At 42.4% G+C, this 14,747-nt stretch overlaps 2 protein-coding genes across 2 annotated transcripts; one reads left to right on the forward strand and one right to left on the reverse strand.

Moving 5' to 3' along the window:
- The first annotated feature begins 3,736 nt into the window (after positions 1-3,736).
- On the forward strand, positions 3,737-5,131 carry LOC124683516 (probable rRNA-processing protein EBP2 homolog). Its single transcript, XM_047218014.1, has 2 exons — positions 3,737-3,843; positions 4,010-5,131. Exons 1-2 carry the CDS (start codon positions 3,825-3,827, stop codon positions 4,882-4,884), a joined length of 894 nt encoding a protein of 297 aa, XP_047073970.1. The 5' UTR covers positions 3,737-3,824; the 3' UTR covers positions 4,885-5,131.
- A 3,987-nt stretch (positions 5,132-9,118) lies between these two features.
- On the reverse strand, positions 9,119-12,478 carry LOC124692696 (ubiquitin carboxyl-terminal hydrolase 3-like). Its single transcript, XM_047226130.1, has 6 exons — positions 12,210-12,478; positions 11,529-11,645; positions 10,832-10,930; positions 10,527-10,715; positions 10,249-10,430; positions 9,119-9,863 (listed from the first exon to the last, which is right to left on the reverse strand). The coding sequence occupies exons 1-6, from the start codon at positions 12,324-12,326 to the stop codon at positions 9,464-9,466; spliced, it is 1,104 nt and encodes a 367-aa protein (XP_047082086.1). The 5' UTR covers positions 12,327-12,478; the 3' UTR covers positions 9,119-9,463.
- Positions 12,479-14,747: the final 2,269 nt, after the last annotated feature.

A 14,747-nucleotide genomic window follows, 5' to 3' on the forward strand; every position in this document is an offset into this window, starting at 1 on the left:
ATGCAAGAATTAAGGATAGTAGAGACATAATTCTTTAAGGCCCTTACAAACAACACAAGTTTCATAATTCTCAACCATGAAGGATTCTATCTCGGAGGCTCCCATAAATAAGACAAATTGTTCTACCTCTTCGAACCCATAATGAATATAGCAATTCCGATTATAGTTCTTAATTAAAAATTCCTCACTAAAGCCACATTGAAATTTAAGATGTTTAGTATCCTGTTGAGAGCAACAGTTTATATCATGGCGTTCAAGCAAGATTTTAGCAATTGTATTCAATTTTTCTATCATAGCACTCATTATTTTACCAGTTCTTGATTCTCTATAACAATTATAACATTCTATAAGCTCCAAGTAGGTTGTAGGTTCTCCCATAACAGCAATTTTTAATTTTCAGATTTTTCAAATTTTTATGGATTTTTGGGTATATGAGGAAAATAAAACAAAACAAAAACAAACTAGAAAAAAGTAAACTAAGCAAAATAATACTAGACAGAAATAAACTAAGCACAAATATACTAGACAAAAGTAAACTAGGCAAAACAAAATTAAACAAAATAAAAACAGAGAGAGAGGTAGAGTGTACTCCCCAGGTGAACTTATGAGTAGAGCTATGCCTCCCCGGCAACGGCGCCAGAAAATAGTCTTGATGACCCACAAGTATAGGGGATCGCAACAGTCTTCGAGGAAGTAAAACCCAAATTTATTGATTCGACACAAGGGGAGGTAAAGAATACTTATAAGCCTTAACAAGCTGAGTTGTCAATTCAGCTGCACATGGAAAAGCACTAGCAACAGGGGTGATGTGAAAGTAGCGAGTGATATGAGAGCGATAGTAAAAGTAACACGACGACGGTAATAGTAATATGAGAGCAATGGCACCAGAAGATAGTTGATACTACTTCTAATGACATGTAGAACGAGTATATGATGATGAAAGATGGACCGGGGTTCCCAGCTATCTACACTAGTGGCAACTCTCCAATAACAAGTGTTGGGTGAACAAATTACAGTCGGGCAATTGATAGGATTGAAATAGCATTAAGACAGAATATCAAGATCATTAATCATGTAGGCATGTTTTCCAATAATAGTCGTACGTGCTCGCAATGAGAAACTTGCACAACATCTTTTGTCCTACCAGCCGGTGGCAGCCGGGCCTCAAGGGAAACTATCTGGATATTAAGGTACTCCTTTTAATAGAGTACCGGAGCAAAGCATTAACACTCCGTGAAAACATGTGTCCCTCACATCACCGCCATCCCCTCCGGTTGTCCCGATTTACGTCACTTCGGGGCCTTTGGTTCCGGACAGTGACATGTGCATACAACTTGTAGATACAATCTAAGCAATAAGTATAGAGCTCAAATCTAAGATCATGCCACTCGAGCCCTAGTGACAAGCATTAAACACAACAAGATTGCAGCAACAATAACTTCATAAACTTTGTAGATAGACAATCATAATGTAACAATCCATCGGATCCCGACAAACACAACACCGATTACATCGAGATGAATCTCAATCATGTAAGGCAGCTCATGAGATCATTGTATTGAAGTACATGGGGGAGAGAATACCAACTAGCTACGGCTAGAACCCGTAGTCCATGGGGGAACTACTCACGGAGCATGATGGAGGCGATGGCGTTGATGGAGATGGCTTCGGGGGCACTTCCCCGTCCGGCGAGGTGCCGGGACAGAGACTCTGTCCCCCGAATTGGAGTTTCGCGATGGTGGCGGCGCCCTGGAGTCTTTACGGAGTTTCGTCAAGAGTTACGGTGTTTTTAGGTCGAAAGGGGTTAAATAGGCGAAGAGGCGGCGCGAGGGGGCACACAGGGGCGCCACACCACGGCCGGCGCGGGCCCGGGCCGGGCCGCGCCGCCCTATGGTGTGGTGGCCCTCCGGCCCCTCTCCGACTCTTCTTCGGTGTTACGGACGCTTCGGGAAAAATAGGAGGTTTGGTCTTCGTTTCGTCGAATTCGAGAATATTGCCCGAACGAGCCTTTACGGAACCAAAAACAGCGAGAAACGAGAGCTGGCACTGTGGCATCTTGTTAATAGGTTAGTTCCAGAAAATGCATGAAATCATCATAAAGTGCAAGCAAAACATGTAAGTATTGTCATAAAACAAGCATGGAACAACAAAAATTATGGATACGTTGGAGACGTATCAGGCGTCAATCTTGGCTTGCCTGTCGTGTTCGTTGGGCATGAACTATACATCGCCCTCCCTGACCCTACCTCCTAATGGACACATGCGTCCCTCAAGGCCTCGGGCATCTCCAACACGATCACCTATTTTGTCCGCGACGTGTTCAAATGGGTGGTCGTGGATGAAATACATGATCCAAATGGGCGACCTAAAAGCTGTTGTGTCCGCTTTTATGTCGGTGAGGACCCAAAGCTAGCATGGATGCGGACATAGCGCGAAAGCCGTGCGTGTCCTCTCTCTTCCTCCAAAAACCCACATGTCATAGGGATATATTGTTGGGTGTGCCTATGTCTCAGTTGACTGAGATTTTCTTAAGTCTCAGTCAACTCAGAAAAGTGCAACGACAGTTCAAAAAAAAGTGCAATTCGGTTCAATTGCACACAATGTTATGGAAATCGGTAATCGTTAACTGCTCGGTTGGCTTGGGAGTAGCGATTAATCGGAACTCAGACGATTAACTGATTTAATCGGTCGGCTATTAATCGGTGCAACGTACACAAATTAGCACTTAAAATAATTTATATAAGAAAAATAATAGTATATGAGTCTCTCTATGTCTGTCCCTACATCTCTAGAACCTAAAATCGTAGAAAAACATGTACGCTTCTCCTCCGTGATCTAATCTTCAAGGTCACGAGCGAATTAGGATCCACTAGCCGAAGCGGCGTTCCTTCCTTCCACTTCTTCTTCTCTTACCTCTGAAGTTTATCTTCTCCCACCACCTACCTAGGGTTCGACCCCTCTTACACCTCAACCACCTAACCTATTGAAGGCGTGCTCGAGCTCCTGGACAAGCTCCTCAAGGTGGTCGAGCTCCTGTATCGAAGGTCTAGGCAAATACGAGTAACTGGTCTAGGAGGGCAAGGAACTATTTGGTGATAGTGGAAATCAAGCTATTGGAGGTTGCAATCAAGCGGGAGCTTCGCAAAACCTACTTTATTGGAGAGGGGTAGCACCTGTATTAGCGATATGCATTGAAAATTTTGTAACTTTTTTGACCAAGTGTAGTAGTTAATCGGGAACGTACCTAGTAATCGGACTTTCGGACTGATTAATCGGGCTAAAGGATTAACCCAAACGATTAATGGTAATCGACACGGTCAGACCCCTGGTAGCGATTAATCGGCCTAGTAATCGTTGACTCGGCCTAGTTTTTGAACAGTGGTTGCACATTTGTGTCAGAAAAGTGCAATTGCACCTTTTTAACAGAAAAGTGCAACTCAAAGCACATTTTTGTAAGTGACTTAAACTTAAGAAAATCTCAGTTGACTGAGACATAGCAAAACCGTATATTGTTTTCATTGAAAACACTATTGCATTTTTTTATTAGCCTAGGACCTCGCTGCCGTTTTCGTCCAAATCTCCAAAAGGCCAGTTTTCGCCCAGAATCCTCTCTCTTCAGGCCCGATTCGACCCATCAACAGGAACGGCCCGGTCCAAAATACGTTACAGCAATCGCTTAACCCTAGAACTAGAACAACCTTCTAGCCCTTCCGCTGAAAAAAAAGTACAACCTTGCCCTCGCGTTGCGCCTCCTCCAAGAACCCTCATCGCCCGCGCGTCTCCCCGCAAACCTCTCCGGCGGCGGGCCACCCTCCTCGTCAGCGATGGTCCCTCGTAGGCATGGTGAGTACCTCCTCCTCTCCTTCCCCCCTTCTTCTCTCCTTTACTGCACACAATCGCCGCCGAATTTGAGCAGCCGCCAAGTCAGTGGAAGAAAACTCAAAGTTCAGACGCCCTTTTGAACCCTAGGTTGTTATTTGATTCAACACCCATTTTCTCCGTGGTACAGCGAAGATGGTGGAACTTGAAAGTGACGAAGAGCCCATGGTCCAAGAAGAGCCCATGCTGGCCGACGATGACACTGACGAGGAATACGTAGAATCAGAGGACGATTCAGAGGAAGAAGAGCTGCAGGCTGAGCCATCAAAGAAGGCCATATACAACAAGGAGCGGCTCCTCGAGAAGCTCGAGGACATAGCCTGGCCGGAGAACGCGGACTGGATGCACAAGCTCACCATCGACCACGACCAGGGGGAGAAGGTCGACGTGAACGACGATCTTACCCGCGAGCTCGCCTTCTACACCCAGGCTCTGGATGGCACCAGGCAGGCCTTCGAGAAGTTGCAGTCCAAGAAGGTCCGGTTCCTCAGGCCGGCGGACTACTACGCGGAGATGGTCAAGACCGACTCCCACATGCACAAGATCAAGGGGAAGCTCCTGTTTGAGAAGAAGCAGATTGAGGAGGCCGAGGAGAGGAAGAAGGCCAGGGAGCTCAAGAAGAGGTCCAAGGAGGTGCAGGCGGAGAAGCTCAAGGAGAGGGCCAAGGAGAAGAAGGAGAACATCGAGTCGGTCAAGAAGTGGAGGAAGCAGAGGCAGCAGGGCGGGTTCTCCAAGGGGAAGGAGGACGGCCCAAACATTAATTTCGAAGTTGAGGAAGGGCTCAAGCAACATAAGAAGCAGAGGCCTGGTGTTTCTCCTGGTGATAGGTCCGGTGGTCTTTCTAAGCGGAAACAGGGGAAGAACAGCAGGTCAAAAGATTCCAAGTTTGGGCATGGTGGCCGGAAAGGGATGAGGAAGCAAAACACCGCCGAGACGACCAACGACTTCAGAGGATTTAACAACCAGAAGGGCGAGTCGGGAAACAAGAAGAGGAAAATGTTTTGATACAGTGTTGTAAGAGTCTGTTCCTGCTTCATCGTGACACTATTATGTTCTTGCCGTTATGTTGTTTCGCTGCAGTGCTATATCACTATATGCAGAAGTTAGATCGAGATAGGGAATTTGGGAGGCAGAGCCCGAACACAAGACTATTTTATTATCTAGCTGTGCTATTCTCCATAAGATGTGGTGCCTTTTGTATTTAACTTGTGATTGCTCTTTTGGTCATGGGATGCAGTTTAAATCTTATCTTGCTATTAACAATGTAGAGCTGCTCGTGCCCCTCCCTGTTTTTTAACTCCTTATGCAGCCTTTTATTGTATCTGTGTACAGCCAAGGTGAAAGGAGTCTTGCTTTCTTAGATTACCCTCATTTGCTGTTGTTTTTATAGTCACTTGTTTGTTTTTTCATGCCTTGCTCAAATTGAACTAACATATTTGATTGTCATATATTTCTTATTCTTTCTTATTACTATGCATGTCCAGATGCAGATACTTTTTTCTTACCAGTTCTGAAGTTGAAACAACTTTTGCATTTGCTACAGTACCAATATGTGTTACATCTCTTGCTGCTTCAGATGAGCTACACTGTTTGCAATGAATTCATATGCATATATTCTATGAGTTACTGCTTGGCTGGTGATGGTTGTCAATGATTTAGTGTATATTTTTACATGATTGCTTATTACAGTGTTACACGTTATCTGAAAATACCGCGATGCTAGCTTGCAATGCCCGTCTTTTCCTGCTTTTTTGTCTATTATGTTTGTGGCAATTGCCGTTGCTGGTCCATGTCTCCCTGAAAGAGAGATGTGGTTCCTTTTGCATTTAACTTGTCATTGCTTTCTTATGCAGCTTTTTATTTTATCAGTGTGCAGCCAAGGTGAAAGGAGCAACACTTCTGCCTGTCGTTTACTAACTCATTCAGCTTTTTATTTTATCAGTGTGCACTGAAGGTGAAAGGGGTAACATTTCCGCTATTTGTGACTCCCATATCTCTAGTACTACAATGCATCACAAACAATTCCTCTACTTTAGTTTTTTTCGTGAATAGTTTGGTTTTCCATTCTTTGCTCAAATTAGACAAACAACTTTAATTGTGATGCCTTCCTTTTATTTCTATTTCTTATTACTATGGATGGCCATAAGAAGATACATTTTTTGCTTGCTAATACTGAATTTGGAACAATTTTTTGCATTACCTCAGTACCAATATGCGTTATATGTCTTACAGCTTCCAATGAGCTACGTAGTTTGCGATGAACACATATGCCTATGTTGTCTGCGTTGCTGCCTGTTATCTCTTGTTCTTTCTTATTGCTATGCATGGCCAGATGCAAATCATTCTTTCCTTTCCATAATTCTGAACCTGGAAGAACTTTTGCATTCACTGCATATCTTTTGCTGCTTTGGATGAGCTACACTGCTTGCGATGAACTCATAAGCCTATATTCTCCAGGTTGTTGCTTGGCTTTTGATGGCTGTTTTCTCTGAGAAATATGGCACCTTGCAATGCCTCTCTTTTTCTTCTTCCTTTTTTGTCTATTATTATTGTTGTCATGACAGCGAGCTTTTGCGGCAACTGTCACTGCTGGTACTTATCTCTGAAGGGGATCGGATCAATCATGCTGATTCAGTTTCCTATCTCAGTCCGCTAGTGTAAGACTGTAAGGACATCTAAATCAACCACGGTAGGCATTAGCTAGATTATGCTGTTCCCAAGTGTATGGTTATTGCTGTTACTTAGGTCTGTAAGTTTTTTATTTTATCAGTGTGCAGCCAAGGTGAAAGGAGCAACACTTCTGCCTGTCGTTTACTAACTCATTCAGCTTTTTATTTTATCAGTGTGCACTGAAGGTGAAAGGGGTAACATTTCCGCTATTTGTGACTCCCATATCTCTAGCACTACAATGCATCACAAACAATTCCTCTACTTTAGTTTTTGTCGTGAATAGTTTGGTTTTCCATTCTTTGCTCAAATTAGACAAACAACTTCAATTGCGATGCCTTCCTTTTATTTCTATTTCTTATTACTATGGATGGCCATAAGAAGATACTTTTTTTGCTTGCTAATACTGAATTTGGAACAATTTTTGCATTACCTCACTACCAATATGCGTTATATGTCTTACAGCTTCCAATGAGCTATGTGGTTTGAAATGAACACATATGCCTATGTTGTCTGCGTTGCTGCGTGTTATCTCTTGTTCTTTCTTATTGCTATGCATGGCCAGATGCAAATCATTCTTTCCTTTCCATAATTCTGAACCTGGAAGAACTTTTGCATTCACTGCATATCTTTTGCTGCTTTGGATGAGCTACACCGCTTGCGATGAACTCATAAGCCTATATTCTCCAGGTTGTTGCTTGGCTTTTGATGGCTGTTTTCTCTGAGAAATATGGCACCTTGCAATGCCTCTCTTTTTCTTCTTCCTTTTTTGTCTATTATTATTGTTGTCATGACAGCGAGCTTTTGCGGCAACTGTCGCTGCTGGTACTTATCTCTGAAGGGGATCGGATCAATCATGCTGATTCAGTTTCCTCTCTCAGTCCGCTAGTGTAAGACTGTAAGGACATCTAAATCAACCACGGTAGGCATCAGCTAGATTATGCTGTTCCCAAGTGTATGGTTATTGCTGTCACTGCAGTGCTATATCACTATAGAGAATTTGCCAAGGCAGCCAAAGTACGAGACTATTTTATTATCTAGCTACGCTATTCTCCATAAGATGTTTGCCTTTTGCATCTAACTTGTGATTGCTCTTTTGGTTATGTGATGCAGTTCAATCTTAATATTAGAAGTGTATTAAGCTGCTTGTGCCTTCCTGTTGTTTACTTCCTTAAGCTGCTTTGTATTGTATCAATGTTCATCCAAAGGGTGAAAGAAGTACCACTTTATCATATTGTGGCTATTAGAGACATGTCTTGGTTTCTCACCGCCCATATCTCTTGCACCAGAAACAATTCCTCCTTTACTGTTGTTTGTGTAGTAAATGGTTTGGTTTTTCATGCCTTGCTGAAATTAGACAAACATATTTAATTGTGATGCCTATCTTGTAATTTCTTATTACTGTACATGGCCAGACAAAGATAACTTTGTCCTTGCTAACACTGAACTTGGAACAATATTTTGCATTACCTCCAGTACCAATATGCGCTACATCTCTTGTTCTTTCTTATTGCTATGCATGGCCAGATGCAAATGATTCTTTCATTACTATAAATTTGAACTTGGAAGAACCTTTGCATTAGCTGTGCATATCTCTTGCAGCTTCTGATGAGCTACACCATTTGTGATGAATTCATATGCTTATATTCTCTAGTTTGCTGATTTTCTTTGAGAAATATTGCTATGCTAGCCTGCAGTTTCTCTCTTTTTTCTTCTTCCTTTTTTGTCTATTATTGTCATGAGTCATAACGGCAAACTTTTGCAAGAACTGTCGTTGCTGGTACTTATCTCTGAAGGGATGGGATCAATCATGCCGATTCTATTTCCTATCTCAGTCCACTAGTGTAAAGACATCTAAATCAATCACGGTAGGCATCAGCTAGAATATGATGTTCCCCAGTGTATCGTAACTCTTGTCTCTTTGGTGAATTATTGATTCAGGTCTATACTCTGCCTTTTTGGGCATGCAGTTTCCGGGGGGAAAACCTGGTTCTAGATGATTGCAAGAACTTTGTGGCTGGAGGAGGATCGTCAGTCCAGTTCAAGCAGTAGCAACGTCACACCGATGAGCTGCATGTTTTGATTTGTCAAATGCAGAATCAGCTTTGCTGCTTTCTTACTTAGGTGCGCACGCATAGTGGGCCGTTTCATGTGGTGCCGTTAGTCCAGAATACCCCACTGTTATACGATGATTTAGACACGTTTCAGTCTCTGTTCACTCATTCCGACCCATATCTAGTTAACATTGAAATATGTAAAACATCTTATGATAGTGAAGAGAGGGAGTAGTTTGGAGATTGCAACTAGGTTGGAATATTGTAGCCACCACATGTTCGGAGATTGCAACTAGGTTGGAATATTGTAGCCACCACATGTAGCATTATATCTCTGAATTTGGCGTTTTACAATATCTGGGGGGCTAAGCAAGTCAGAACAACGCCTCAATTCCCAAATCAGTGTACAGTATGCACAAGTAATAAATGAAGCAAGTCCATAAAATTGTACTACACCAATCAGCAAACAGAGACCACAAACAAGAACGGATGCTTAGACTTTCAGAATCAGCAGGAGCTCTATCAACCAAAATTTTCCTCAAAAAGCCCAAAGGCTTCAAGATGCAAGCATCTCTCTTTACATGACAACTTCACCATACATTTATTCCACGAGTGATAGAAACTTGTGCCATAACCAAAATATGGAAAACAACAAGAAAACTGTATGTTTCTGCGGCTATAGTAGTCCCCAGAAAACTCATCACAGTTTATTGCTAAATACCGATTACACCATAGCATCTAAAGTTGAATGGCCTTGCGTTCAACTTATTCTAACTTACCGATTCTTCTATATAGCCCAGAGCAAGAAGGCATGATGGCAAAAGGAAAACTGTGTTAACTAATCACGAGATATGTGGAAGGAATCAGCTTGTTTTAGCAAGGCTTTCGTAGAAGAGTATGTAGCCGTTGTCGGTATTACCACTGAACTCTTGTGCTGAGCCAAAGAATGTCTGTACCATGGACTCATCAGTCATCTCAACATTCTCGTCATCGAAGAATAACCAGTGGTTGTGGCTCTTTACCAAGCTGATGTAGTGGCCATGATTTGGCCCACTTCCGACATGAACAAGTACAGCAAAGAGAGAATATTCCAAGTCTGAATTGTCAACAGTGTTGATGAGTTTAAGCTCCAGTGGGAAAACAACTCGATATGATAGCTTTTTATAGCGGCCAAGCTGTTCGATGTACTTGAAGCGCTTGAGATGGATTACCAGGATGTTTGGTGGTTTCTTTATCTTCATTCTTTTCTGCGCTTCTTGTAAACTGGAATTAATAACAACATCAATCACGATCGAAGAAAAAAATAGAGATAATCCAAATACAGGAAAATGCACGAGTAATGCAACAATTTTGACAGCTTAAACATCATATCAGAGTACGATAGGAAAAATGTCAAATACATAGTTTTTGTGAAAAACTATAACCAAGAAGTTGATATGCTAGTGCATAGTAAATGAATAAACTTTAACACATAAGTCAAGCAAGTAAATGTAATAAGTAATAACTAGCATTTCCACAAGCCTCTGACGCTACCCTACTGAATCATTATGTGCGCTCCTGAGTGTTGCCATGTTACAGAATGCCAACCAGGAGGAAATAGAGATATCGGATATCACAACAGGCAGTCAAAAGAAATGGAATAACATACCTGCAGCATTTGTCACAGAAAAATTTATCCTCAGCGTTCAAAGTTTCTGTTGAACTGAAGTTTTTAAGGCAGCTGGTGATTGAACTATTCTGTTCTATATCCAGACTAAGGTCAAGAAATGTTTCATCCCTATCAGTGACTGTTTCACATCTCAAACATTTTGTTTGATTAGTCAATATTCCCTGAAGAAATAAAGCAGTATCAGATTCATGTCCCAGATTGCAGCAAGATCATGAGTGCAGGCACAAAAAGATTGACATAGATGGATGAGAACTCACCTGGAAGCATTTGTGGACCCATGTAGTATCCGGTTCTTTACGACTACCATTTGCTTGACCATTATTAATAGGACCATTCAAATTCTTATTCGAGGAGGAATTTTGAGCCAGTTCTTTAGCAGCTTTACATTCTTTCTCAAGAATGTCAACTAGCTCATTAAGCAAAAAATTCAGAAACTCATGAGCATCCTGTAAAATACAACAACATTTCAGTCATGGTCAATCAGGATGAGTAAGACGACATAACACACTCAAAACTACAGAATTTATTAGTAAATTGCATCATCATTCACCAAATGTATTACCTGGTGCATATAGCTGCGGAAAAGCTCATTCTGTTTCTTCAGCCGTTGTATAAACCGCTTCGGAGCAATAACACCCGTTTTCTTCTTCTGGCTGCTTATCTGTGTGGACAGAGCAGCAGGACAATTATACATTTCTAGCGTAGCCACTTTTATCTAATCATAAACTGAAACAAGTAACAGGCCTCCAGATAAGATGGACACATTGTTTTTCAGACTAAAACATAATATGGAACAAATACAGCAATTGAGCAGCACCTAAACATGATCTCACTACCGAGTTAAACACATGCCTGCCCCTGAAATGATAGAGATCAAGCAAGATAAGAGCAAGTGCTGTCACATGGAACATGCACTATAGTTATAATCGCATGCATATTTATTCAATTACACAGACTTCTGGGGTTGCTTTGCGGTCCAAATTCTTGAATTTGACACAAGCACCACTCTAAGAGTTTTTTTTCTTTCAAATAGCACCACTCTAAGAAGAGTTTACTGGATACTACTGCCTAATTCTGATTTACCAAGAGCGTTTCATTGTACGTGTTTCTGACGAGAAACCATCAAATAAACCAGAGACAGTCCTTCCATGTGGATTCTGATCTACTATGCTTATATATATGTGTGAGATTTCTGTATGATGCAGAGGAAATATAGGGCAGAAAAAATAGCTGAAACGATTGTTAGTTTGCAATAGTACCTGAGAGAAGAGGTCAGCCAAGCAGGTTAACATGTTCTCTTCACCATCTCCGGCGCTCTTATTGTTCGCATAGTACTCCAGCAATTGCTCGCGGAAAGGAACACAGAAGTAAAGTGCCTGAGATTGAATCAAGAATCACAAAATGATTAGGTCAATCCTATGCGAGGTATGCAGATATAATCAAGAAAACATATTGGCATCTCCTTTCCCACAACGTTTTCTGATGAAAACATGTCCCATCAATCCAACCCGCACAGGCAGTCTAAGCAGAACCCACCAGTGCCCCCAATCCCCCATTTTCAATCTTTCTTTTTTCTATCAAAGTTGCAATCTCCCGGTTCAAGTTCGAACACACCAGAAATCCGGAAGCACAATACCGTAATCAAAACATGAAATGATGAGGGCAGCCCCAAGAGTTTCCCCACAAGGGGACTAAACTCTGGAACCACGACTAGGCAGAACTTCCCCCCGTGTTCCCCACACCACCCCGCCCGCAAAATCTACGCCAACATCACAAAGATCACATTCGACGTTCCGCGATCCGGCGGCAAATCGCGGCCCTCGTCATAACCCTCCGGACACGGGGAACGAAATGAACAGAATGAACAAATCCATGGCGCGGGCACGCGCACCGGAGGAGACGAACGATCCGGGCCAGGGCCAGGGGGGTCGCGGGGGTACCTGGAGGACGCTGTTGCAGTAGCAGGTGTTTCCGAAGTTCTCGAGTCCGAAGTAGCGCTCGCCCTCGGGGAACTGCTCGCCCAGCGCCTTCTCCAGCCTCGAGCTCGCCGCGCCCATCACCACCGCCCGCGCCCAACTCCCATTTGCGCGCCGCGACGGATCGGCCTCGCTGCCGGCTCGGCTCGTCTGGACTGGCGATTGCGACGGTATCGTACTATCGCCGGCGGGATCGGTGGAGGTTCGGAGGAGGAGGAGGAAAATTGGATTGGACGGGCGGATGGTTTGGAGGAAAACGGGCGGAATAAAAAGAAGAGAAGGGAAAGAAATGGGCGTGCTACCGCGAGCGCCTACGCTGCGCAGGTGGACATGAGCGCATCGTCTTGTGCCGGTCCGGCGTGGGCGCGACCGACCGACCGACCGACCTATGGTGTCATGTATCTGCTCATGTCTATCTTGATTCGACGGTCTGGATCGAGCTAGGGGCGTAGCAGTCACCGGCCATTGTTGTTGGGAAATAATGCGACAGCCAGACTCTTGCACTACCTCTTTGATTCATAGAAATTGCATAGGAGTAGTGTAGGATTCAAATCCTATAGAACAAAATTTTACATGTTGTTTGATTCATAGGAACTAATCCTATAAAAATCTTGTAATGTAAATCCTATAGGAAAGAACATGAGGTCACACCTCATGGAAAATTTCCTTTACTACAATCAAACACACCATCTTCCTATATGATTCAAGTAGTCATGACATTTCAATCCTAAACCTTTTCCTATTCCTATGATTTTTCTATCATATGAATCAAAGGAGCTCGGGCGAACCGAAACACTTTCATAAGTCTAGGTAAACAAGGTTAAGCTACCAAATTTTATATAAAAACTCATAGATCGTAAGCTTTGTGTCGTTTGACAAGCTTGGGCGACCGCCCGAGCTTAGGAATGGCTAGGTCCGCTTGTGTGCCCACTAGATCGACCGTTAAACAAAGGGCATACCTTTTGCGCAAACTATTTTAGGAATGTGCATTGCATTCGTACTTGTGAAAACACTAGAAAGTTAAACTATTTGATTGAACTTGTTGGAGTTTCGATTAAGTCGATGAGTTACAGTTGGATTGTCGATTTGACTCTGACGAACTTCGACATCAACTTTGCTATATACATCTAACCACTAAGCACGACTTCCGTGAATAAGATTATAATAATAGAAGGTGTACAAATCACGAAGGTGCCATCAATTTGAATAAATCTGGAAATTAATTTTGAATATAAATGTTTGGTAGTCATTTGATAATGCAAATACGTTGAACATAAATGTGCAAAAAATAAAAATTAAATAATGCAAGATGGTATGAATATTCGAGTATTTTTACAACACTAGTACTAGAAAAATTGCATGAACAGAAGATTTTGCAATATAAGAAAATAAATATTATTTAACTAATCTCGGTCTTCTTTTCTTTACTTGTAAAGGAAACGCCAGAAAAAAAAAACAAAGAAAGTTCTTTGTTCAAGAATTAGTGATTAATTGGGAGAATATAATTCATCTGAGGCAATATTGCGGTCAAATGGAAGGCAACAAGGGACACGGCAACATCATTGATCCATTTATCATTAGGCAACATGGCAACTTTGTAGTTCACTTTAATCTATCTGATTTCGTTATGCCCACATGACCTGTTTATTAAGGATGAATTCATCATTGACATGGAATGACCTTATGCCCACATTGTTTAAACCACAATTGATCTGATTAGATCAACCAATTAAATTAAGCCCACAAGAATTCAGCCGCATGATTAATCAAAATCCACATAGAAGCAATGCACTAGTATCGACGGCTTGGCATACCAAGAAGAAAGCCAACCGAGATAAGAACACTAGCAGCCGAGACCATAAACAAGGGGAAGCTCACCTAGCTTAGAACTTCTGGCCTAGGGGTACTATTCATCTAATCAAAGGAAGAGTTAGCTAGTTGTGCGTCCAATGGACAGCAGCAACCAAATCACATAAAAAAGACCACAATTGCACCAGCTTTTCACCCCAGGCGCCAACCACTATCCACAGACTGGAGCACCAACATCAATCATGAGAATAATCTGAAGTAGCCAGGAGAAGCAGGCTAACCACAAGAAACAGGTTTGACAACAGATCCAGAAGAACAAGCTATAGAGATCATCAAGTATAGGCATCAAGGAGAGGGGAGAGGCAGACGTCGTGGCTTATACCTTATGAGATTTTTGAAAGAAATGAGAAAAAGGAAAAGCTCGGGATCATCAAACTTCAGGTGATGATCAGTTGGAGCTCAAATTACAACACTAAACAACCAGACAAACCGGTGTAGCATCTGACCAGAGCCTGAACACACTTCAATGCATCACAAATACCAGAAAAGCATGTCAGGTTACTAGAAAGCAACTTGGCTAATCTTAACCGTAGGATGATGAGCAGATTTCGCCGCTTCCTGAACGACTGCGAGCTTAAGGAGATCTACCTGCATGGCCGACGCTATACTTGGTCAAATGAGCGCGAGACTCCC

Source organism: Lolium rigidum, chromosome 1 (genome assembly GCF_022539505.1).
Source record: "Lolium rigidum isolate FL_2022 chromosome 1, APGP_CSIRO_Lrig_0.1, whole genome shotgun sequence".
Lineage (NCBI taxonomy): Eukaryota > Viridiplantae > Streptophyta > Magnoliopsida > Poales > Poaceae > Lolium > Lolium rigidum.

Bases quoted from the DNA above. Each gene is read 5' to 3' on its own strand.
- LOC124692696 (XM_047226130.1), bottom strand. From the start codon at position 12,326: ATGGGCGCGGCGAGCTCGAGGCTGGAGAAGGCGCTGGGCGAGCAGTTC. The intron at 10,931-11,528 runs GTACTATTGCAA...CTGTCCACACAG, and splicing joins TGGCTGACCTCTTCTCTCAG to ATAAGCAGCCAGAAGAAGAA. The intron at 10,431-10,526 runs GTGAGTTCTCAT...TTATTTCTTCAG, and splicing joins GGGTCCACAAATGCTTCCAG to GGAATATTGACTAATCAAAC.